At 43.4% G+C, this 26,391-nt stretch overlaps 1 protein-coding gene across 4 annotated transcripts in view; it reads right to left on the bottom strand.

The window, feature by feature from the left end:
• The window catches only part of RGS7 (regulator of G protein signaling 7), a 397,552-nt gene extending 395,544 nt beyond the window's left edge, over positions 1–2,008 (bottom strand). For all 4 annotated transcript variants that reach the window (XM_026649548.1, XM_026649549.1, XM_026649551.1 and 1 more), the window contains exon 1: positions 1,931–2,008. In XM_026649548.1, coding sequence (XP_026505333.1) covers positions 1,931–2,008 — 78 coding nt within the window. The remainder of the gene's footprint in view (positions 1–1,930) is intronic.
• Between the last annotated feature and the right edge of the window lie 24,383 nt (positions 2,009–26,391).

Below are 26,391 nucleotides of genomic sequence, written 5' to 3'. Positions count from 1 at the left end.
ATGTGAAAAGTGTCCTACTATACAACTCTGTTTTTAAAAATGCCATAGAAAAACTAGGTAAATAAACACAGTATTTGTACTTTCCTATACATGTTACATATGTCTGGAAGTTACACTTCAGCAATGAGATAGACATTTAAAAAAAAAAAGAAAAGAAAAGAATCAGTTTAGTGGGTTAAAAAAAAAAGTGTAACTGACACCCAAGTCCTTTTAATATCTCCTATGCAATAGTTCTACCATCCATTATAAAGCTGAAATATTACAATGAAACTTACTCTTAAGTATATATATGTAAAATATAATGAAATACTGTGTTTTTGAGGGAGCTGAATCAAATCAATTAGGTGCAATAATTTTTTAGGAAATATAATATTATGATAACCATTCTGCACATGTTTGTTTACTATATAAATATACATAAGCGCATAGATACAATTTTTGTACACAATTGTAAAGTTAATGGACAGGTGGTCCAATGACATTATGCACGTGCAAAGTATTCCAAACTTTTGTGCATCAAAATTCCTAAAATTATATTTAGTCACGTAAATAAAAGTAGCCTGATTTTCAGAGGTGCTGGGCATTCCCAAATCCCATTGAAGTCAGCAGTATCTTTGAAAATAAGGCGGCATGGACTATACATCAATTTGTGACTAACAAAATATTTATAATCTCTGGAAAGAACAGTCTATTATCATAATATCTGATGACATCAATTACTCTCACTATTGAAGAAGCACTGACATTAATCTGAGAATTTTTTATTGCAGTCAGTGTGGAGGAAGAGAGAGAGTCAACTCCTAAAAGACAAAAATAAGAGTTGATTTTTCCATTTTAAATAACCACAAACTAATTACAACTCCCTAAATTCTGGGAGTAAACAGGTAGTTAAAACATTCTGCATCCAAGTTTGTGTGAAAGATTCTCTTTCACCACTCCACAATTTATAATTAAATGAGAAAATTCTTAATTTAGTTGTATTTATTTAAAGAAGTCAAATTCAAAGGTAAAGACAACTTTATCCCCTTTGTTTAAACAATCTCAAATTCCCCAAGCAACCATTCTAATTGAAGTACAGTAGCCAAATAAATCCCATTATTTAGGTCAATGTCTGGGAGTTTGTTTATTGATGTTGTTGTTAAAACATTTATCATGTTGGGAAATCTATTTGCAGAGAGAATCCTTGGAATATACATTTTAAAAATGCTATTGATTGCAAAACAAAAAAAAATCTACACAATTATTTTCCTCATACCACATGTGCAACTAACACTTTAATTGCATTGTAAACAATTGACTAACCATAAAACATTTGTTATTTGAAAACTAAAGTATGTAATATTTTTACTCATTTTACAATCAAATCATTTTAAAAGTGAATACTCTAACTCAATCGTACAATGTTTTATCATCACATATCAGCTGTACCCAGCACGTGGAAATAGCAGGTAAAATAAACTAAATATTGCAACATTGCCATCTGACACATAAAATGAACCGAACACGAATGAATGTTTAAAGCATGTATTATAGAATAAACGTTCTTGAATACTTTGCAAAGTTAGCATATGTATCTGTGTTTTAAAATTGAGAGCAAGAGATTAGGTAATTTCTTAAAATAAAAGACAACAGATAAACGGGTTGGGATATCGAGCTAACATTTCACACGCTCATACTGTTATTGAAGTAGTGTAAAGTATACATCATGTACTAAATATTCCAACAGTAAAGCACGGATATCTCTGATGCTCTGAAATCATGTTGTTTCACTCCTACGAATGGAACATCAGAGCAGCAGTTTGTATCAAGACAAGTGGAGGCAAAATGTTAAAATAGTTAAATTTTTGGGGGGGGGGAGAGAGAAACCAGGAGCGAAAGTTTCCTAATGCCATTTGCCCAACTGTTTCGGAGAAATTAAAAAGCCTCCTACCTTTCTGTATACCAGCATGTTTGGGGATTCATCAGCCACCCCGTTGCTGCTTTGCCCATAATTATTTCCTTGCGCCATGTCCCAATGCTACGATCAGCTGACAAATGTCGCGCTGAGCAATTTGCCACTGTGAAAGGTAAGAGTGATCAGTGAAATACAGCTGCAGCAGGTCTCCTTCCCCCTACTGACGGTGATTAATAGAGCTGACTTTCTCCCAACACGTTACCATCATCCGTTTCTCCGCCCGATATTTACACTGGGGCAAAGCAGCTAATTCCCCGTTTACTGCCATTACCCCCTTGTGCAGGTAAATAATGAATGAGTGTAATGTACTAACCTAGTTTCGACTTTAATGAATTGCCACTTCACACCGCTGAGCACACTAGGGTAGCGGCATCTCCCTACACAATGCCCCACGCACGCCCCCACTGAATACTGGACACCGCATCTTTCTGATCGCCCTTTAAAGGGCTGTGTCCGCGTGTCAGGGACTGCCAATTAGCCGGCTGCCTTCCCAGCTGTTCAGCTCGCGGTTAGTCCCGCGCCCCGCACCCCAGCAGCCGCCCTGAGGTATCTCCCGCTGCAGCGCTTCCCCCGGCCCGTGCGGCGCTCACCCACCTGCACAAAGAGCCGTGCCAGCTCTTTTTGGGGGGGGCCGGCACCACACGATGCCGGCTCCATCGCCTCCTCCCCCCCTCCACGGGCAGAGCGCGCCAGCGGCTGCAGAGCCCCAGCCGGGCTCTGAGCAGCCCGCCCGACAACCTGCTGCGGGAGGGCAGGAGTAGGGTTCATCGCGACCCCCCGCTAGCCCCGGGGAGCTCCGTTCCCCCCCGGCCCGGCATCTCCAGCCCCGCGGCACGTTCGGGCTGGTGCTGCCGGCGCCTCTGCCCTGCTTCGGGAAGCCGCGCCTGGGCTTTCAGCACCGCGGACAGCAGCCCCGGAAGCCCTCAGCCCCCCTGCTTGCCGGCACCTCACCCGCGCCGCTCTGGGGGAGGGTGAACTCCCCCCGCTCCCCGCCCTGCCTATTTACCTCCCCGGGCCAAGGTCACTGGCTGCACGGCGGCAGCGGCTCCTCTCCTCCGCCTCCTCCGGGCGCGCGCCGCGCGGTCCGTGTCAGCCGGCAGCGGAGGGAGGGATGCGAGGATCGGTCATCACACAAACAATGCGCACCCGGGCTGCTGCCGCCTGCTGCTGCCGCTGCCGCCGCGGAGGCTGCGACTCCCGCCCCCCCAAGCCTTGCACAAGCGGCAGCGGCTCCCCTCCCTGGAACGGAGCTGCCTCGTCACGTGAGGCAATGGAACGTCAAAGGTGCTGCTGCAGCGCCAGGCGACTCACACACCCGCCTGCTCTCTGGCTGCTGCTGCTGCTGCTCTCAGCTCGCTCTCTCTCTCCCCCCCCGGGAAGCAGCCAAGGAGCTGTAGCTGCCTGCAGGTTCGGCAGCAAGTTGTCAACGAGATTAGGCAACGCGGGAGGGCTGGCCAAGAATAGAATATGGGCTAATGGAATGGATGATGCGGGGGAGGGGGCAGCAGTGGGGGGGAAAGTGTGTCACATCCTCTCTCTTCCTCCACCATACAGCCCTGACTGATCAGCTACCTGTTTTTAAGGAGTGAGGCCATCGTTTTAAAACTTGGGTCATAGAGGGGCACTTTCATGATGAAAGAGCCTAATTATCAGAAATGGTGGAGCTGCGCAGCTCTCATTGGGTATGTCTTCACTACCCGCCGATCCGGCGGGTAGCAATCGGTCTATCGGGGATCGACTTACCGCGTCTCGTGAGGACGCGGTAAAATCGATCCCTGATCGCTCTGCCGTCGACTCCGGAAATCCACCTCGGCAAGAGGCGGCAGCGGAGTCGGCGGCAGCGGTCGACTTTCCCCCGTCCTCACCGCCAGGTAAGCCGACCTAAAATACGCAACTTCAGCTACGGTATTCACGTAGCTGAAGTTGCGTATCTTAGGTCGGAACCCCACTGTAGTGTAGACCCAGCCATTGACTCCTCTAGAAACTAGGAATGATCAGCACCTCTGGAGGGGAATCACACTCCTTATTTAGGGAGCTGGATTTTAGGCATCCAAATTTGCTAAGCTAAAATTTTCAACCAGAAAATATTGGTAATAGCAGCAGGAGGAGTAAGCCATCTTTAGGGTGAAGAGATTTTCTTGTGACATGCTGCCCCTTGTGGAGTGTGCTTTGGGACAATCAGAGCAATTGGAGCTGGAAGAGACCCCTGTATGTAATTACAGACTCTCTTTCTCAGCAGTGGGAAGGAGATGATAATGACTTTGTCCTTCCAGGAAGGTCCTGATTGAGATGTTCTCCCCTGCACAGCAAGCAGCCAATGAGCAGCTGATCAGGAAATAAAGTTGTTTATTTGTTAAATGCCTACAACAGTGGTGTCACTTGCTGTGCAAAACACAAAATAAGACAGTCCCTTCCGCAAGTGCTTACAAGTGAATTGATAGAGGAGGTCTGCTCTCTGCTGCTGTGGAGGAAGAAGAGCAGAGATGTCTCAAAGAAGGAGTCCAACTTGTGAAGCAGGAGACCAGCTGCCAGGCCTATTGTCCACCACGTATACCAGCTCCCTCCCATAACAGATCATGAATGGGAAAAGAACAAGTTAAGAAAGTACTTAGACAAGTTAGATGTCTTCAAGTCAGCAGGGCCTGATGAAATACATCCTAGAAACTTAAGGCTGAAGAGATCTCAGTGACATTAGCGATTATCTTTGAGAACTCGTGGAAGACAGGAGAGATTCCAGAGGAAAAATATAGGACCCAACTATAAAAAAGAAATAAGAACGACCCAGGGAATAATAGATCAGTTAGCTCAACTTCTGTACACTGAAGGATATTGGAGCAAATAAACAATTTGTAAGCACCTAGATGAAAATAAGGTGATAAGTAACAGCATGGATTTGTCAAGAAAAAAAATCATGTCAAATCAACCTATGACAGGGTAACAAGCTTTGTTTATGAGAAGCTCCCCTATCCACAAACTAGAGAAATATAGTCTAGACAAACCTTCTATAAAGTGGGTAAACAACTGGTTGCAAAACCATATTCAGTTGTTATCAATGATTCACAATCAAGCTGGAAGGGCATATCAGGTGGGGTCCAGTTCTATTCAATATCTTCATAAATGATTTTGATAATGGCATAGAGTAAACTTATAAAGTCTGATGATACCAACCTGGGAGGGTTTGCAAGTGCTTTGATGGATAGGATTAGAATTCAAAATGATCTTAAAGTGAAGAAATTATCTGAAATTCAATAAGGACAAATGGAAAGTACTATACTTAGGAAGGAATAATCAACTGCACAAATACAAAATGGGAAATGAGCCTAGGAAGCAGTCCTGCAGAAAAGGATCTGGGGGATATAGTGGATCACAAACTAAATATGAGTCCATAATTTAATAGCATTGCAAAAAAAATACATTATTTTGGGAGGTATTAGCTGGAGTGTTGTAAGCAAGACATGAGAAGTAATTCTCTCTCTATTCACCACTGTTAAGGCCTCAACTGGAGTATTGTGTCCAGTTCTGGGCACCACACTTCAAGAAAGATGTGGATAAATTGGAGAAAGTCCCCAGAGGAGAGCAACAAAAATGATTAAAAAGACTAGAAAACATGACCTACAAGGAAAGATTGAAAAAACATGGGTTTGTTTAGGCTGGAGAAAAGAAGACTGAGGAGGAATATGATAGTCTTCAAGCATATAAGGGGTTATAAGAGGAGGGTGATTCATTGTTCTCCTTAGCTCCCGAAGACAGGACAAGAAGTGATGGGCTTAAACTGTAGCAAGGGAGATTTATTTTGGCCATTAGGAATAATTTCCTAACCGTAAGGGTAGCTAAGCACCTGTGGAATCCCTGACATTGGAGGTTTATAAGAACAGGTTAAACACACACCTGTCAGGGAAGGTCTAGATAAAACTTATTTCTGCCTTAGTGCAGGGGACTGGATTAGATGACCGATCAAGGTCCCTTCCAGTCATACATTTCTATGAGTAGAGGAAGGTACAGGCAAGGGCAAGTCTGGTGGTATGATGTGTATTATGGGGGATGGAGACCAAATTGAGAGGTTCTCGGTACACAGAACTAAGATGGAGGCAAGGGGTGGAGTCAGCGTAGTGCATTAGAGGAGGGGGCACCACATTAAGAACTTCTAAAGGGATAGAACCAGTTTTGGAAGGAAGAGTTGAATTGGGTGCTTCTGAGAGGGAAAGAGTTAAGTTAGAGGAGGAAAGAGAGCCAAGTGAAGATGTTGGGTGACAGTGGCAGCTGAAGGGCTCTTTAGGAAAGTTGAGGGTGGTTTCAACAGGACAAAGGCAAGTCTGCAGATTCAGAGGCACACGGAGAGTGAGAACCATTTAAGTCCTCTGGGGTTGGCAGAGATAACTTGGTGTCATCTCCCTGGAGAATAGTAGCTTCTTGCCTCCCTCCCCCCCCAAAAAAATTTGCATCTAGAAGAGTCTTTTAGCAGGACAGAGTCAAGTTGGAGTTTCTGTGGGAACAGAGGCAAGTAGAAAGGGAAATGGGCTGGAGTAGAGATGAGGAGGAATAGAAGTTAGAGTAGGGTCTCTGGAACAGAGACTGGGGGAGAGGATGGAGATCTGATAGATAAGTGGGAATGTTCTGGAGGGAAAGCAGAAGTGAAAGGGGGAGTTGAGGTGACCAAAGTGAAAATGAAGGTCAACAGGACAGAATTGAAAGGGGAAGATGTTGAGGGATAGAGGAGGGGAGGTTAATGTCAGAGAGATCATGGTTCATGGTGCGGATAAGAAGCAGCAACAGAAAATGGAATTCTTATGGTGAGGAGCAGAAAGAGAGGGAGAACATCATGATGGGGCAGAAGGAGAGAGAAAAGAGGCATAAGATAGCGGGATTTGAATGTGAGAACAGTTTGGTGCTTTGAGATGGGAGGGAGAAGCACAAGGAAAGCAAAGAAGAAGAGCAAGAATAAGATTTTGGTAAGTTTATGAAAGGGAAGGAAAGGAGAAAAGAGGAGGGGAGGAAAAAAAAAGTGAAAATACTGGGTGTGAAAAATGTGAAACTGAAGAGTTTCTTGCCTCCTGTTAAGAACTCACATGAAGTGCACTAGATATGGGCCCCAAACCATGAAATTTGGATCCAAATCTGAACTTACAAAAGTTCAGGTTTGTTCAGACTCAGTGATCCAGTCATTAGAGAGAGAAATAAAGATCCTGAACCACATTTCCTAAAGTATGCATCTGGGGTTCCAAATTGAGCCCCACCTCTTGAATGGATAGAACTAAAGAGCTCAGATAGCTCAGTGATAGGGTTTTATATTGCACCAGATAGTTCTTAAGATGTATTAAGAACACAAATCACATAACCTGCTGGGGAGCATCAAAAACAGCACAAACTCAAACAAACACTTATGGTATCAGATTGCATTTTAACAGCTTTTTTGAGGGGGCTATAAATGGCAATGGCACAAAGTACCCTTTTAAATGCAATTTTATCTTTTGTAAAACCTCACAGGAAAATATTAAAGATTCACATATATTCCTTCCTTCCAATTACTTAGATAACTGACAGCGAATGCATTTTAATAATAGTATGAATTAGAATGGCATGGAAGAGAAATATCAGCGGGTTTCCAATATTGTTATATTATATTACTTTCTTACAGTAATGTCATCTTATTGATCTAAGTGAGGGAACCAACAAGAAGGAAGCCAATTTGTTCTGGAATCCTTACAGTATGGATGAAGTAGTTTATATTTAGGCCTGGCAGAATTTGATTTTTTTTTATTGTGATAGATATCGATGTTTATTTTTAAGCATTTTTCTATTTTATCAATTTAAATTTTCACAATTGCAGGAAATTATGAGGGAATCAGATGAGTGGGGGGAGGGGGTTTATGCAATAATTTGATGATAGTAGATATTGAGATTCAAAAAGTTGAAAGCTTTATGACCATTAAAACACAAATTGTCTACCTGACATATCAAAATATACAAAGTAAATATCAATAAATCAAACTAAGAAGTTCTCAAGCAGCATTTTTCTTACTTTGCCTATCTGTAAATATCAGGTATCATCAATGGATTTTTTTTTCTTCAGTTTGTGTGTGTACAGTGAAATCAATGTTTACCTACACTTACTGATAAAAATCTAATCCTTCCAAGCTTATCTATATTTTAAGATGTCTGATATATCCATTTCCTATTAACTATTCCAATTTCAAATTCTGGCAGAGTTGTACTTCTTTGGGATAGTGGAATACTCTGCTAAGGAGAGGCCTAATTTATTCTACAACCCATCCAAATTTTCCATTGTTCTGACAGCCACATCATAGTAGCAAGCAAGACTGAAGGTGAAGCCTTCCCAATTGCAATATGTGATTTTATCCACACAGCTCCTAAAACATTGTTTTTGCTTTATTTTATATTGTTTTGACTAACCTCACAAGTCAAGCAAGGGATAAGCCATGTTACATTAGTTCAGTGAGGAGTGTATATTGCATTTTCTTTTAAAGTGGAATTTTTCTTCTATCTTAAAATTTTGCAATCCTCTTCTAGGAGCTTTGCATCTGAAGAACTACAGGACCAGGCCACAAATGGACAATAGATAAGAAGCCCCCAGGGGTAGATCTGGCATTTAAAGTTTTGTTTCAGGCTCATTTTCTTCATATCTTACCCTTCTTGCTTACTTTTTCCAAAATTACAATGAAGAAGTTCCTACCTCTGCAAGGACTGAACAGGAAAGAGTACAGTAAAGAAATGTCATGAGGCATAGACCAGTGTTCACATCACACTCTCCATCAGTACCCAGCTTGGGCTGGGGAACCTAATGATTCAGCCAACGGACCAAATTTGGTGATGAATCCTGGTCACATGCCACCTGAGGCACTTTGCACATACCCTAAGAACAAGACCACATTACTATGATGGAACTGTGTAGTGATGTGCTGACTCACCGGTGTAGCACCTCCTACTGGTCATCCTGGGAATTAGCTCTTCACCAGCTTCAGAGCACCCCTACTGGCTGGTGTCTCACCTGATGCTGGCCCCCATGTCCCTCCCAGACCCTGGTGGCCCCCTACCCTGGGGTTCTGCCCCCTGGCAGTCCCCACGCTCTAAGTCTCCCCTCCCAGGGGAACCTCAACCCAATATTCCCACCTTGCCTCAATGGCTACTGCCAGTCCTCATCTAGCCCCTGGACAGACTGCAGTCTGTAAACCACTCATCATTGGCAAGGGGAGGGGGAGGGTTGGATTTGCTTTGGACCTACTGCTTCTCCTAACCCTGGGATGCACCTTTGCAACCCTAGTAACTGCTTTAGGCCTTCAGCAAGGCCTGCAGTCTGGGGAGTTGCCAGGCTGGAGCTCCCCAGCACCGCTCTGTCCCAAGTCCCCTTCTCTCCCAGGCAGCCAGGTCCTTCTCTCTCAAGAGTTAGAGAGAGACTGACTCTGCCCCTGCTTCACAGCCCTTTTATAGGACCAGCTGTGGCCTGATTGCGGCGTGGCCCCAGCTGTGGCCTGATTGCGGCGTGGCCCCAGCTGTGGCCTGATTGCGGCGTGGCCCCAGCTGTGGCCTGATTGCGGCGTGGCCCCAGCTGTGGCTGCTTCCCCAATCAGTTTAGCCTTTTTGGCTCTCAGCCCCAGCCCTCTCTAAGGGCTGGCTTTTAACCCTTTCACAGGAGCAGGGTTACTGCCCCACTACAAACCGATAATGGACTGGGCTACTTCTATGCTACTAGGTGAACTACGCATAAAATTTTAATTATTTCTATTAGAATAGGTAAACTCATTCTAATACAAGGAGAAATATCTGCTTGGTAGTTTTACATACTGACATATTTTTCCTATAGAAGCTTGGGTTGGAAGAGGACTTAAGTTGGGGGTTAGCTGGAGTCGGAAATATTTGAGTTAGTATTGATTGAGGGGTTAGTGTGCAGGGACCCAAGGGGGAAACCTGAGGGCCCTGGAGCCCAGAAAGAAGGGCCTGAAGACAGACAAATCAGCAACCAGAGTTGCACTATTTTGAACATGGGACTTTGATACCCAGAAAGTGGGAGCAATGGTAGGTGACCTAGCTGGAGGGCTAAGTCATCAGAAGAGGAAGGGGATCTCTAGAGGGGGCACTTGAGAGGTGGAAACTGTGCTTAATCACACCCAGGCACTCTCGCTGTGGGGAGCCTGAAACAATGCACCAGTTAGATTCTAAGATCTGAGTCTACACTATAGCTCAGATTAACTGGCTGGCAAGAGAAATGAGGAATTTGTGAAATAGTATCTTGGCAGTAATTGTCATGAAATCATAAGAAAAAAGGCTGGGGGAGGGAATGTTAAAAAACAAAACAAAAACAAATCTAGATCCTCCAAGAAGTAGGGCAGTGAAGGCTTTGAGATTCAAGACAAGTTTTAAGTCTTTTTCTGTTGTAGAGTTTACCTCCAGGTTAGTGGAATATCAAGGCAAGAGATAACAAAAGAATGAGCCAGGGTTTTAGTAGTGGGGTCCAAGCATGTGAGAGCATTAGGTATGTTATAGAGAAAGCACAATGATTTGATAAGTGTGTGGATATAGTTGGAGACGGAGAGGGGGAGACATAGGAAAGCAAACTGAGATTGTGAATTTGAGTGTCACGGAAGATAATGCAGTTGTCAATGGTGAGGAAAATGGGAGGATTTTGGAAGATGAAGAATTTGACAGGTTCACTGTGAGAAATTGGTGAGATGATTAAGATGGTATGTTGGAAAGAAAACTAGATGCAGGGCTGGACTGAGGAGAAAGCTTAAAAGGTAGAGAAACAAGAGTGTGCTTGACTTCTAAAAGAAGAACCAGAAGAGAATGAACAATGGAGAGCAATAGAGAAAAATTCCGTAAATCAGATTGAGGGAATAAAACCAAACTGGAGACTAGGCTTTAAAAAAAAAAAGAAAAAAAGAAAGAAAGGAAAGTTAAAGTAATGATTGAGAGGAAAAGGAATGTAAATCCCTGTGTCTTTAAATTAATTTGCATGATCAGGTTCTTAGGTATAAGAGGAGAGAGTAAGGCTGAAGTCAAATGGGAAGAGTTGCTGAGGGTTTAAAGTGTAGGAATTGATCTGTGAAGATATTGATTTAGAAAGAATAAACCTAAGCTGCAAACACCAGGACAAACTCACAGTGGAGGAAGTCAGCATAGCTCACAGGATTTCTTCTAGAGGCTCTCAGAGTGAGAGCAGCAACAGGGAAAGCAAAGACCAGGGACTTATGGGATCATCTGGAAGTCAAAGAGAGAGCAAAGTTTAAAGGTGTGTCCATGGAGTCAGAGAAATATCTAATGTGACTTTGTGCACATTTTAACCTATATAACCGCAATGCCATTTTACTTTCACCCTTGTTCCTCCTCCTTTCCTATCATTGTTCCAATCACTTATCTAATGACACTCAGATGTTTGGGCTGATTTCACATCTACGTGTGCATTTGTAGAGTGCCTACCATGAGGTTCCCAATCCAGATTGTGGCCTTTGGAAGCTAATGTAAAAATATTTAATTCCATATAATTATTATAATGTAGTACCATCTAGTGCCCATCTATCAAATGGCAGAACTGAGTCCTGGGTATGTAACTAGGCCTTGCTGAGAGATGTCCAGGACCAAGTTTTAAAAAAAAAATATTGTTTAGCTAATTATAAGCTACTAAAATAAAAATCATATAGGCATCAGCTAATATTTTAGCACTACAGTAAAGTCCCACACCCTTTGTGTCACATTCACAATGGCCCTTCCCTCTGCCTAGCCTGCCCCAGAGGCTTGGGTAGACAAGGGCAGGTTCCGCTGCTCTTAGGATGCTGCTGCAATAATATGTGTGCAGGTGATTGATTCAACAGGATATTTACTCAGCAAAATGCTGCAGAGGTCCCACTCTACCTTATCAGGAAAAGGATAAAATCATGGGCATGAACAACTTGTAGATTCTATTGTGTTAATGTCTAATGTTTTCTGCAGTATTCTGCAAATGTTAACATCCTGTTTTTTGCCCTTCCATTATCAGAATCATTCATCATAATGTAAGCAGAGCAGCCGCACACTACCTCTAACCCAGCACGGCAGAAAACTGTCTCCAAGCAAAACAGCAGAAACAAAGGTCAAAAGCTGACATGCCACCTTCAAGCCCTAATTGGGACCATTTTTAAATGTTAATATTAATTATGAGCACATGTGACATCTTTTCCCCCTATTTTAAAAAAGAAAGGAAATTAAATGCTAAAAACTCTTAGTGAATACAAAATTAAGGTCCCGATTCAGGAAGGGCACTTAAGCATGTGCGTCAATCCAACTGACAATTTAACATGGATGTAAGCATATATTTAAGTGCCAGAATCAGAACCTAAAATTGCTCATTTTTATTTTCTAATCTGCAAGTGCAAGAGTTGAGGTTCCCACAGCAACATTAATTTGGCTATGCTGCACATTCTTATATATCTTCTGAGATACATTTTTAACAAACAATATAATTAAGCTATACACTGAACCAGGTGAAAATAAGAATAGTATCCATATGCAATGTGACCGAGTTAATGTTGCTGTAGGTACCTTAACATTTGTTCTTCCTGACGGTTTCTGATTTTAACTGGAGAGCTTTCATACTTGTAGGTTTTGCATTTGTTTTATGATCACGTGTCTTGTCCAACCCCATACACTTATATAACCACAGCTATATTCCCCAATTGTGTGTGTATCATGACCATGCAATACTGGTTCCCTTTTTGGAATAATTATCATGAACTGTTGCAAGCCTTGTATTTTTAGGGAAGCCCGAAGGGAAGTGGTTTTTCTTTTCCACAAGCAGCCTGCTGTACTGGAAAAGAAGTTATAGTTTCTCTTTTTTTGTTGATTTCATATCTGTCTCTTATTTACTTTTCAATCCTTTCCCCATTTCTTTGGGGCTGGTCATGATTACCAAAGAAACATCTTCATTATAGATCCTGCAGTGCTCTCTCACTCCTAGTTACGATGCCAGCAGCATGAGTCAGTTACAGGTTGCTGAGAAACTATTATCTTTCCTGTGTTGTTTTCCCTCATTAGGAACACGCCAGCTTCAGAAAGCGAAAGGCTAACTGATGTGAAAAAACTCATTCCTTGTGTGGTGAAGTCAAAGTCCAACCTGTTCAGTGGGGTCTGAATTCCAACTTTCAGCTACAGAGCGTTCCAGTATCAACATGTCAGCAAGCATTTCATTTCTCTACGTGCAGTCTCCCCTCTCGACCCCCGCCTCTTTCCCATACTATATCTACATGTAAATGAAAGAGAAATGCTTCAAATGAGGGAGGATAATATAACAGCACAGCTTCTTTCCAGAGTCTGTTGGGGGGAGGGGGAAATCAAGACACTTACCTCAGTGACTATCATTCTCTTTTCAGTTTTTATGTGCTCCTAAAGAATGTGCTGTACACATTACACAGTGTTTCTAACACATCTGGTTGGGGGCTTTGGTGAGTAATGACCAAGAAGGATAAAATAATGGCTGTCATGAGCTGTTACAAATTGCCAGAGATCTAGACATGTTTAAAGGGCAAAATTCCCCCTGAAGAACTAAAAACCAAATGTGAACCACTACTTTCTAAATAAAATGGCTTGGACATGAGCAATGCATGCCTTGGATGTTCCCCAACTAAATACATACTGCCCTTGAATAATAGATGCCAGAGACTGAATTATTGGCCAACAAATGTAGACACACAACACTTAAAAATAAATAACCTAGCATTTCTTCTCTTATCGACTGCTTTTGACCCTGCTGCTTTAGCATTATTAAAAGAAACTTTATTATAAACTTTTGAAACCAATATAAAATTGGAGGGAAAAAAATAGGCAATAAACATTGAGACAGGACATGAAATGCAAGTGCAGTGGTCACCCTTAAAAGCTTTTCTGTGGTGGCCTAGGTGACTAAATGGCATTACCTCAGTACTTGCATTATTGCTAGTACCAGGAGAATACAGAAGTAACAGGATCTCATTACCGAAGGTAAATGCACATTTTTTTTTAAAACGACAACCCACTGAAGAAATAAGGGAAGGCAAAAAATGTTTAACTGGAGTATTGTCAAAAATAAGAGACTAATTAGGTCTGTCCAGCATGGGTCTGATTGGGGAGGTGAGGGGGAGTAGGAAGACAATACCAGGAGAATTTGTACTTAAATAGTATGGTGGTGGTTATTGAAAGAGGGAGCTTATTCCACTGGTGGAGCAATAAAGCAGGAGCAGAAGCAGAACACGACAAATGAGATAGCATTAGGAAACTGGTTGGGAGCAGAAAGGGAATTTATAAGCTGCTTAACAAGTAGAGATAAGGAAGGCACAACATCATGGGAAGCAGAACAAGCAAGGGAGAGATTGGTAAAAAATGGAGCTGATGAAGAAGCAGAGACACATGAAAAAAATATCAGGGTCTTTGTAAAAGAGATGAGACATATGATCAGAACAGCCACTTCCAGAGGTGAAAGTAAGCTGGTACGCCCCGTACAGCATACTGAAGGGCCGGCTCCAGGAACCAGCATTCCAAGCAGGTTGCTTGGGGCGGCAATCCATGTGTTTCTGCCACCCCAAGCAGCGCACCAAATTGCCGCCATGGACGGTGGGGGCAGTCCGTGTGCCATTAGGGTGGCACGCGCGTTTCCGTGGCAGCGGCAATTCGGCGGCAGCTTCTACGTTCAGCTGCCCGCGGCGGCAATTCGGTGGCTTCTGTCTTCCGGTTGAAGAAACTGTCGCCGAATTGCCGCCACTGTGGAAACGTGCGTGCCGCCCTAACGGCACACGGACTGCCCCCGCCGTCTGTGGTGGCAACTCGGTGCACTGCTTGGGGTGGCAAAAACAGTAGAGCCGGCCCTGGCGTACTGGCAAGAGGCGGTGCGCCGTACCGGGGCGGCCCAGCTTCCCCAGGCAGCAATTTAAAGGGCCTAGGGCTCCCAGCAGTGGCTGGAGCCCCAGGCCCTTTAAATTGCCGCCAGAGCCCCGCTGCTGGAGCCCTGGGGTAGCGGCAGTGGGGATCAGGGAGCTATTTAAAGGGCTGGGACTCCCACTGCCTCTACTGCCCTGGGCCCTTTAAATAGCCCTCGGAGCCCCGCCGCTACTCCAGGGGCTATTTAAAGGGCTGGGGTGGTAGAAGCAGGGGAGTCCTGGGCCCTTTAAATAGCCCCCAGAGCCCTGCTGCCGGAGCCCTGGGGTAGCAGCGGCAGCCGTGGGCTCCGGCAGCGGTTTAAAGGGCCCGGGGCGGTAGCGGCGGCAGAGCCCTGGGCCCTTTAAACTGCTGCCAGAGCCCCCGGCTGCTGCTGCTACCCCGGCGGGGGATGGGGAAGGCACTTACTGGTACAGGGTGGGCCGGGGCTGGCTCCGACTCTGACCCCCCCATCCCCGCCCCTTCTGCCTGAGGCCCCGCCCCTTCCAGAGGCCAGAGCTGGCCCCAACCCAGCCCCGTACCGGTAAGTCCCTATTTCTACTTTCACCCCTGGCCACCTTTGATGTGTAACAAGTCAGAGATAGACTCCTTGTTCCGTGTTTGACTGGAGCCTAAGATATGACCTTATTGTCCTTCATGGAGCAGCACTTCGGAGCTCAAACATTGGAGAGGTTTGTTTGTTTTTTAAATCACCTAAATGGGGAATGTTTTTACACTGTTGGAGAGGTTGTGACTAGAACAGAACAAGAAACAGTTTCTTGTCCCATTAAAATTTGAGGTTAAAAAGAAAAAAGGTTTTCCCATCTCAAATCAGGACAAAAAGTCAATCTAGAAAAAATTAATTGCAACCAAAATATCCAAAAAAATAATTTCAGTTCAGTGAAAAGATTTTGTTTCAAAAATTTGGAAAGTTATCATCATTTTGATTGACCATTTAATATGTTTTTTGCTACAATTAGCTTAAGTTTCAAAACAAAGTTGTTTCAAACTGGAAAGCCAGAATTTATTTTAAAAATGTTGAAATGAAACATTTTGATAGTTTCAAAACTTTTCCTAAATTCATCGACACCAACCCTCACCCACTAAAAGTTTGTGTTTTGACAAGTTGCCATTTTCCAATAAAAAAAAGTTTAGTTGAAAGATTCCCAACCAGCTGTGCTACCTTTCAAGAATGCCTCGGAAAGCTAACATGCCCTTCCAGTAAACACAGGAAAGAGTGTTGGGTGGGAAGAGGGACTACACAGAAGGGTTTAATGATTAATAGCATGAATAAAGGAGCATATTGACAAGGAAGAAATCCCAACATCATGTTTTCTATTTCTAGAACCAAATTAAATTGCAATTGTATTGCATAAAAATGTCGCTTATAAGGCTAGGATCTAGGCGGTGTTGGACTGTCAGTAATTGGATGGCAGACCTCCAGGGAAAATCCCAGGTGCGATACTAGCATTTCAATAAATTGCATTCAATCTGAATTAATGCCCCAGCAGATTGTTAGGGGTCATTGTGATGAAAGAGATACGAGACTGCTGTCCTGACAGTTCATGGCTGTTAAAAATTATGTTCTTATTATATGGAACTTTTTGCAAGAGTGTAGATGATGGCATTGTGGCTAAATTCCATTTTAAATAATTACTGTACAATTTGCCTAACGTTCCCCCTGAAGTTCAGTCAGCCATTCTTCTCCATCCTAAATCAACTGCTTTGTAGTATTACTTGGCAATATTAAACAGCAGCTGCATTTCAGTGACTGATAAAATTATTGCTATATACAATTATTTTTTAGCTTGTTCCTGCATTCTTTCATACACAAGACTCCCACTAAGGTTGCTAGGAGTTGCATGTGTAATAGCTTCAAGGTAAGACTCCTTTTTTAGTGGTAGATCTCGTGGTAAAGCACTTTGGTACTCTTCCAAAGAGGTGCTATAGTATAAGCCAAGGTCATTATTATGCTGCAAGAGAATAAATGTTAGTTATATTTAGAGCATAAGAGTATCTAGCTAATTACTGTAGTAAGCACAGACATTGGAAATCAATTGTGATTTGAATGTCTACAAATAGAAAACGTTTATGTTATAGTTCCTTTAAAAGTGATCATGTGCTCTGCTTTCACTGAGAACCAGGAAGACACTATTTCTTGTAATATGACAATGTAAACATTGACAAGATTTGTGAAAGATTAACCAACATCTCAACTCATTATAGTCAATGTAAATATTCCAGATAGAATAGCATGGAGTTATTTGTTGCCTGCCATTTTGTGGTCAATATTAAAGATGTGTCACAGTTCTTTACCTGTGTTTCCCTTCCACCCTACTTCTACCCTGACTTGCAAAACTGAAACACTGTCACAAAACACCATTTCTAATACTGTAAAATCATTTGGAGAAAAGCTACATCCAAAGAATAATATTCAGCACAGTTTGAGATATGCCCTCATCTCTGAACATAGGCAGGCACCCATCCTATCTATTGCATAGCAGGTACCGTCATGTTCAGAAATTCTTGGATCTTTAATAAAGTACATGCCATATCTTATTAAAATACAGTTCTTTTGGCCATGTGTGTGCTACCAGCAGTCCTCCACTCAGGAATGTGCATATTCTAGGTCAACTCAACCCAACTTCTGTTTTAGTTCAAGTCAAATACTTGACTGAAACCCTGCTGTCTTCAGCATGCTGAACGCTCAGACAAAGCAAAGATTTCTGTGATGATGAAGTAAAAAAATGCAGACAACAACAAGAAAACAAAATCCCAAGGATGTTATTATACGCAGTGTTGGTAGCACCTCCTATGATTAAGGTTGCCTGATAATTCCCATTATAAGACCCTCTTTTCAGTTGCTTATAAATTTGCCAAACTTTAATTGTTCAGGCTGAAATTTTCCATGGAAGGTGTCTTTTTCAGACTGAATTATTTGTAAAGGGTTCAGACATTTCAATTTTTCTAGGGAAAAATAAATACATTGTTTCTCCCACCTCCAATCTTAAAAAAATCCCAACAACCTTTTATTTGAGATGCTTTAGCACTCCCATATCTTTGAGCAGGAACTTAAATTTGGCAGGGGGTGGCCTGTGTGTCAGGTATGTGCCTTTTGCCATCTCCATGAAAATTTGCTCAAATTTGGCTACTGTGGAAAAAAATCACAGTTTGCATATGGACGGTAGGGGCTTGCTAGATTGCATGGCCGATGGAATCTTGAGAGACTTCAACTCTGGGTATGCCCCAGCCTGGGGCTGAGCAGGGCTTCCCCTGCAATTGATGCTTTTGGTTGCTGCAGGACATGCCAGGTCCAGGAACTGGAATTGAAAACAGTGAACCTGTGTCTCCTGTGCTCTCAATGATCCTCCTGAAGGCCCCGGGCTGTGTGGAGGAGGAAGAGGTCTTATTTAAATGCAGTGGGGACAACAGCCAAAACCTGCAAGTGGAGAGGTGCAGGGGGTGGATTGGAACAAGGAGACTGCAGAGGGGAACAAGGGCTGGAAGCTGGCAGGGGGCGAAGAGGAAAGCTAAGACTGGAAGTTGGGGCAGAGAACACTGTGATTGGCTGGGCAAGGAGACTGGGAGCTGGTGGGTGGGGAGGAGACTGAGATGAGATGAAGAGTAGTGTAGGAGACTAGGACTGGAAGACAACTGGGGCAAGAGCAGAAGGAGGTGGGGGAGACATATCTGACAGAAGCCAGGCTATGAGGAGATAACAGTGACTAGCTAGGCAATGACCCTAGGACAAGGAGCCAGAGGATGGGAGACTGGGACAAGGAGCCAAGCAGGGGGAACTGGGGGCAGTCTCAAATTGGATGAGTGGCCTGGGAAAGAAGAATGGGACTGGCAGCCTGTGGGGCTAACAAACATTGACAGGCAGATGACTTGAGGCCAGTGGGGGGGGGGGGGGAGAAACAGATGGGAGGAGGAGCCAGGAAGGGAGGAAGTAGAACTGTCTGGGCAAGAAGACTGGGGAAACCAAGAATGGCTGTGTGAGAAGAATGGGACTGGAAGAGGGGAATGAGACTGGGAGTCCAGAAGTGGAAACTAGGACTGCCTGGGTAAGGAAACTGGGACAAAAACATGGGTTCAAGTCCCTGCACCAAATCAGGCAGAGCAGGCACTGAACATGAGACTCATCTCCCAAGTGATTACTCTAACCACTGAGCTGTTGTCTACTCTCGACCGACTCTCTAGTTTTGACCAGAAATTGCCCTGTGGACTTGAGAAACCTTCCCGACAAAAGTTTAGTCAATCATAACATTTCGGTTTTGACGAATCAGCTTTTTTCCCCAATGAAAAACTGTCATCAAAAACTTCCCAACCAGCTCTACTAGGATAGGATATAAACCCTAATGCTCAGAGCATAAACTGATCTCTAGCTAAGGCTGCAAGGAAGTCACTTCCCTTATGGGCCAGTTATTTCATAACTAACCACTTTACCATTTTTTGCACAGTCCCCAAGAGTATTCAGTCCTAGCCACTGTCAGACACAGGATAATTATACTAAATGGACCAGTGGTCTGATCTAGTAGGTAATGCCTATATTCCTAGCCACACTATAAAATAAATAAATAAATAAATAAATAGCTCTTTTAAATGTAGGCTTTTTTAAAAATCATCAAAACTTTTGTTAGAGCATCCAAACCTTATTACAGTAGATTTGAATTTGGATCAAATATTTGTTCTCTCTCATTTTTGTTGCCAACATTCCAGCAATATTCAGCAACTCAGCTAGCCAGTCCTCTTGCAATATTCTGGTAGTGGAAGTAATAAAATGGGGATGGGCAACTTTAAGATAGTAGAGGGCCACAAAATACATCAAAATCCTTCAGGAGCCCATACTTTTAAGAGGCTCCAGGAAGAGAAAGCCTTTGCAGTCAAGGAGGAAGTGGCCCTTGCTGTTCTGAGGCAGCTTGCCCAGTTGCTGCTGTGAGAACATGGGCCAAAGCAGCAAGTCTAGCATTGCCACGGCTATGCTACGCCACATCTCATACACCTGCCCACCCATATTCAGCTGTATGATCTCTGGGAAGACAGATGAGCCCATGCCCCCTGATGCTATCCAACCCCAGTCGCCACCATGCGGGGGGGACACCAGCCCATTTGGTAACCCCTGGGCCATCCCAGAGGGAGCACACTGTGATCAGGGAGCTGCTGCCTCCTGCCCTTCCTCTCCTTCAGGCCGTGAGGACAGCCACCTCTTGCTCCCTTCTGCAGTCCTCTTCTCCACGCAGGCAAAGCCTCTTCCCTCACTCCAGGAGCTGGCAGAGCTGCCTCCTCTCAGGCTCAGATCTGGGTGGGCCTGGCTGTGGCTAAGCCCCTGGTTGGCAGGCCAAATAAAATGATCTGGCAGGCTGAATGTAGCTCACAGGCCACCAGATATTGCTACAGGCCTCCCTAGAGCAAGATTCTTCCTATGTCTCTCATTAAACTTCTTAGGATCATCCAGAGGAGGGTTTATTAATTTAAGTTTTATTGTTTCTGTCATTAAGTTTTTGTCATGTAGGGTCAAATGTTGCTCCTTGTCTTGACTTCAGTACATGCTAGCATTGACATCCTCACGCTAATACAGTGAGCAGCATTGGATTCTTAGTGCCAGTAAGCTGTTGAAGTCTTTGTGCAAGAGTCTGAAGAACAGACTCAAGGCTATTCGAGTTCATTGATTCAAGAATATACATTTGTCTAGAAGCACAGAGTTTTAGAAAACATCTCTCACACCAAGAACTTGTGAATTCTGGGATTACCCGAAGGAAAGGAAGAGAAGATCTTTTTTAAAGAAATGCTTGTGTTCCTTCATCAAATGTTTGAGTATAAGTTTACTCCCCCATATGCTGTTGATTGATGGTCAGTATATTTAAGTCTTAGATGAAGTAAAAAAGTTATAGGTGCTTGATAGTCTGATCATAAAACTCACTGAGGGTGAGGTAGGATGCTGATGTGTGCAACAAGTGGCAAGAGAGTTCTTCATTCCCCAGGAACAGCAACATAGGGCAACAGGAAAGGGATTCTTCTCATAGACTCATAGACTCATAGACTTTAAGGTCAGAAGGGACCAATATGGTCATCTAGTCTGACCCCCCGCATAATGCAGGCCACAAAAGCTGACCCCCCCACTTTCCCTTAGCTCTGCTGTTGAAGTCTCCAGATCGTGATCTAAAGACTTCAAGTCGCAGAGAATCTTCCAGCTTGCGACCCCTGCCCTATGCTGCGGAGGAAGGCGAAAAACCTCCAGGGCCAGTGCCAATCTACCCTGGAGGAAAATTCCTTCCCGACCCCAAATATGGCGATCAGCAAAACCCCGAGCATACAGGCAAGATTCTCTAGCCAGACCCTCATTTTACCACCGATGGCCTTTATTGCCTAATTGATTAGAATCACGTAATCCCATCAAACCATTCCCTCCATAAACTTATCTAGCCTAATCTTGAAGCCAGAGAGGTCTTTCGCCCCCACCGTTTCCCTCGGAAGGCTGTTCCAAAATTTCACCCCTCTGACGGTTAGAAACCTTCGTCTAATTTCAAGCCTAAATTTCCCCACGGCCAGTTTATACCCATTAGTTCTCGTGTCCACATTAGCACTGAGCTGAAATAATTCCTCCCCCTCCCTGGTATTTATCCCTTTGATATATTTAAAGAGAGCAATCATATCCCCCCTCAGCCTTCTTTTGGTTAGGCTAAACAAACCAAGCTCCTTGAGTCTCCTTTCATAGGAAAGGTTTTCCATTCCTCGGATCATCCTAGTTGCCCTTCTCTGTACCCGTTCCAGTTTCAGTTCATCCCTTTTAAACATAGGAGACCAGAACTGCACACAGTACTCCAAGTGAGGTCTCACCAGTGCCTTGTATAACGGAAGCAGCACCTCCCTGTCCCTACTAGAAATACCTCGCCTTATGCATCCCAAGATCGCATTAGCTTTTTTCACAGCCACGTCGCATTGCCGACTCATAGTCATCCTGCGATCAACCAGGACTCCGAGGTCCTTCTCCTCCTCAGTCACTTCTAACCTATGTGTCCCTAGCTTATAACTGAAATTCTTATTAGTCATCCCTAAATGCATCACCTTACACTTCTCACTATTAAATCTCATCCTATTACTAATACTCCAATTTACAAGGTCATCCAAGTCTCCCTGCAGAATATCCCGATCCTTCTCCGAGTTGGCAATGCCTCCCAACTTTGTGTCATCCGCAAACTTTATCAGCCCACTCCTACATTCGGTTCCGAGGTCAGTAACGAATAGATTAAATAAAATCGGACCCAGAACCGAACCTTGAGGAACCCCACTGGTGACCTCCCTCCAATCTGACAGTTCACCTTTCAGTACTACCCGCTGCAGTCTCCCCTTTAACCAGTTCCTTATCCACCTCTGGATTTTCCTATCGATCCCCATCTTATCCAATTTAACCAATAATTCCTCATGCGGAACTGTATCAAACGCTTTACTAAAATCGAGGTATATTAGATCCACCGCATTTCCTTTATCTAGGAGGTCTGTTACTTTCTCAAAGAAGGAGATCAGGTTGGTTTGGCACGACCTGCCTTTCGTAAACCCATGTTGTAATCTGTCCCAATTGCCATTCACCTCAAGGTCCTTAACTACTTTCTCCTTCAAAATTTTTTCCAAGACCTTACATACTACAGAAGTTAAACTAACAGGCCTGTAGTTACCCGGGTCACTTTTTTTCCCCTTCTTGAAAATAGGAACCACATTAGCTATTTTCCAGTCCAGCGGTACCACCCCCGAGTTTACAGATTCATTAAAAATTGTCGCCAAGGGGCTCGCAATTTCTCGCGCCAGTTCCTTCAATATTCTAGGATGGATATCATCCGGTCCGCCCGATTTAGTCCCGTTTAGCTGGTCAAGTTTGGCTTCCACCTCTGATACTGTAATGTCTATCCCCCCTCCTCTATTCCCCTCTGTCCTACTCCCTCTATTCCTAATCCCTTCATTAGCCTTATTAAAGACTGAAGCAAAATATTCATTTAGATATTGTGCCATGCCTAGATTATTCTTAATTTCCACTCCATCCACATTCTTCAGCGGTCCCACTTCCTCTTTCTTTGTTTTCTTCCTATTTATATGGCTATAAAACCTCTTACTATTGGATTTAATTCCCCTCGCAAGGTCCAACTCTACACGGCTTTTGGCCTTTCTCACCGCATCCCTACATGCTCTAAACTCACTAAGGTAGGTTTCCTTGCTGATCCCTCCCTTCTTCCATTCTCTGTACGCTTTCTGTTTTTTCTTAATCGCCCCTTTGAGACTCCCGCTCATCCAGCTAGGTCTAAATCTCCTGCCCACTAATCGTTTTCCCTTTCTCGGGATACAGGCCTCAGACATCTCATGCAACTTCTGCTTGAAATAATCCCAGGCGTCATCTGCCTTTAGATCCCTAAGTATGTTAGCCCAATCCACTTCCCTAAGTAGTTGCCTTAATTTATTAAAGTTGGCCTTTTTGAAATTGTAAACCTTAGTCACAGTATCATTTCTGTTAATCCTTCCATTAAGTTTAAACCGAATTAGCTCATGGTCACTCGAGCCAAGGTTGTCCCCTACAACCATTTCTTCAACGAGGTCCTCACTACTCACCAGCACTAAATCTAAAATGGCATCCCCCCTCGTTGGTTCACTTACTACTTGATGAAGGAATTCATCTGCTAGCACGTCTAAGAACATCTGAGCCCTATTATTGTTACTAGCATTTGTTACCCAATCTATATCTGGGAAGTTAAAATCCCCCATGATGACACAGTTCTTATCAGTTTTTACTTCCCTAAAAACGTTAAGTAGTTCTTTGTCTGCCTCCAGGCTAGATCCCGGCGGTCTATAGCACACCCCAAGCACTATCTCGGGGGAGGCTCTAGTAGTTCTTTTATGCAGTGTAATTATTGCCCATACAGACTCTGTCTTATCCATCCCATCACTTATTATTTCTTTACATTTTAACTCATTATTGACATATAATGCCACTCCCCCACCTTTACCTTTTTTCCGGTCATTCCTAAAGAGCACATACCCTTCCATACCTGTACTCCAGTCATGATTACCGTTCCACCACGTTTCGGTTATTCCTACGATATCAGGTTTCATTTCTTGGACCAGGAGCTCCAATTCCTCCATTTTGTTACCTAGGCTTCTCGCATTGGTGTATAAACATCTTACCGTATGCTGTCTATCCTTTCTCCCATTGGTTATGCAATTTGGAACGGACCCCATGCTGTCCATCCGCCCCCTCTTTCTTGTGTCCAATTCCCTACCCCTACCTATGTCTGTGCTTATCTCCTCACACTCCTTTTCAGTGTTGGAATCTGGCGTGGAGATTAACTGAACATCTCCCAACCGTCTCCCCCAAGTTCCTAGTTTAACGCCCTTTTGATGAGATGAGCCAGCCTCCCTCCCAGAAGTCTATTCCCTTCCCTACTCAGGTGAAGTCCATCCCGCGAGAACAGCTGTCTGTCCCCGAAAGCCTCCCAGTGGCCATACATCCCAAAGCCCTCCTTATAGCACCACTCCCTTAGCCAGCTATTTATCCTCACAATTCTGTCAGCCCTTTGCTGTCCTTCTCTTGGAACAGGCAGAATCCCACTAAAGATAATCTGGGCCTCCACTTCCTTAAGCGTCTTCCCCAGCCTGGCATAATCTCCCTTAATTCTCTCTAGCGAGAACCTAGCCGTGTCATTCGTTCCTACGTGAAGGATGATCAAAGGGTTCTTACCTGCTCCTTTTAGGATCCTTTTCAACCGTAGGTCCACATCCCTTCATGGGGGCAAGGGAGTAGTAAAAAGGAAGAAGAGGTTTCTTCACACTTTCCCACGCCCCTAAGCCTACTGCCCGCCACATTTCTTTGTTTAGATATAAAGTGTTATACCCACTTCATCATTATACATAGCATACATAAAAGTGTTTCAAGTTCCCAGTGAAACTAATAGATTGGTGGAGGCAGTCAACTCCCCGCTCTTCATGGTCCTGTGAAGTTCTGAGAATCATTCAGCATCTTACAGGATCAGTGACTATAGTTCTACATGGCAGCCAATTATTAATGCAAGTGTCAATAGAAAGCTTTTGTATCCACATATACAAGCCACATATTCCCATGTTAAGATAAAACCAGTGTTCTATGGTGCACCTTTTTTATATTCTCTCGCCAAAGGTAGAATGATGTCTCTGAGGCCAGAGTTAAGATACGTGTGAATTTCCCTACTATATAAGATTTGAGTTTCTTATCACTGAATTTCCTGGATTTCTGATTTAAATTAAAAACAAAATAAAAAAACCTAGCTTTCTCAGTGGTGGCAGATGACAGAACAAGGAGCAATGGTCTCAAGTTGCAGTCAGGGAGGTCTAGGATGGATATTAGGAACAACTATTTCACTAGGAGGGTGGTGAAATCTCCATCCTTAGAGGTTTTTAAGGCCCGGCTTGACAAAGCAGTGGCTGGGATAATTTAGTTGGGGTTGGTCCTGCTTTGAGCAGGGGGTTGGACGAGACGATCTCCTGAGGTCTCTCTCTTCCAACCCTAATCTTCTATGATTTTATGATTCTTCCCTAGCCACTGAGATGATCCTGCAATCTTAATTTCAAGTACACATGTTTCTGGTTTTGGTTTTTTAGCTAGAACTAAAATTTTGATATTGTATTTTATGAAGGTCTGATCTCTTATCTTTTTGTAGTGCATTTTAAATTTAATAAACAGAGTAAAAGAAATGAGTAATTTATTGCCACCAAAAGTCTAAAATTACAATGTAATTTTCCTTCAGTTTTGTAGACCCACATATTTACATAAAGCAGCTGCAGAAGAAGTGATACTTGAATTCACTCCATTAGTTATTCGTTGGACCTCAATGCAGTCACATTGGTATCATCACCAATAATGCTGATATATTAGTACTTGCCCTGAGTGGTTTAAAACAAAACAAAAAAAAAGGAATAATGTGTTGTGTTGGAAATTGGCTGTGGGAATGGCAATCAACATTGTGTGTCATATTGTTGCTCATATTTGTCTCTAAGACACTAATCCATTTTTTCAGCCTTAACAAAATATTTACCTTTACAAAATAAAGAACCCTTCAGATCCGTCTCAGCGGGAGCTCTTTTGTTGTGCAAAAGTAGAGTGTGCAATAGAGTGTAAGTAAATATTATCGCAAAGTAAACAGCTCCCACAAATGTACTGATTGTACTGCACTTCTGGCCTCTGATTTGTTCTGATCACAGAAGCCATTTACCACCTCCTTTATTCAGACACAGTAACCAGGCCTAGCCTTAACACTTATTGCCAGGTGTGTGAAACATTTTGCCACCAACCTTCCCTGCCTCTTCTTACTCACACACCAAAAAAACAACAAACAAACAAACCAAACAAAAATACTTTCAACTCATTCTTGTCCATCATGCACACAGTCCATACAACATTAGTGTGAGTGAGCTCAGTTTTTATTAATAAATACAGTAACCATATGTTGCATAAAATAAGGGGTATCCTTGTTTTCGGGGCCTGTAGCTTCAGTTTTACAGAAAACAGTGTTTTAAGCTGAAGGAACATCAATTGACTGAGTAGGTGA

This window comes from Terrapene carolina, unplaced genomic scaffold (genome assembly GCF_002925995.2).
Source record: "Terrapene carolina triunguis isolate 2854851 unplaced genomic scaffold, T_m_triunguis-2.0 Scaffold85, whole genome shotgun sequence".
Lineage (NCBI taxonomy): Eukaryota > Metazoa > Chordata > Testudines > Emydidae > Terrapene > Terrapene triunguis.
The sequence above is the reverse complement of the archived record's forward strand: the minus strand, read 5'-3'. Positions and strand labels throughout refer to the sequence as shown.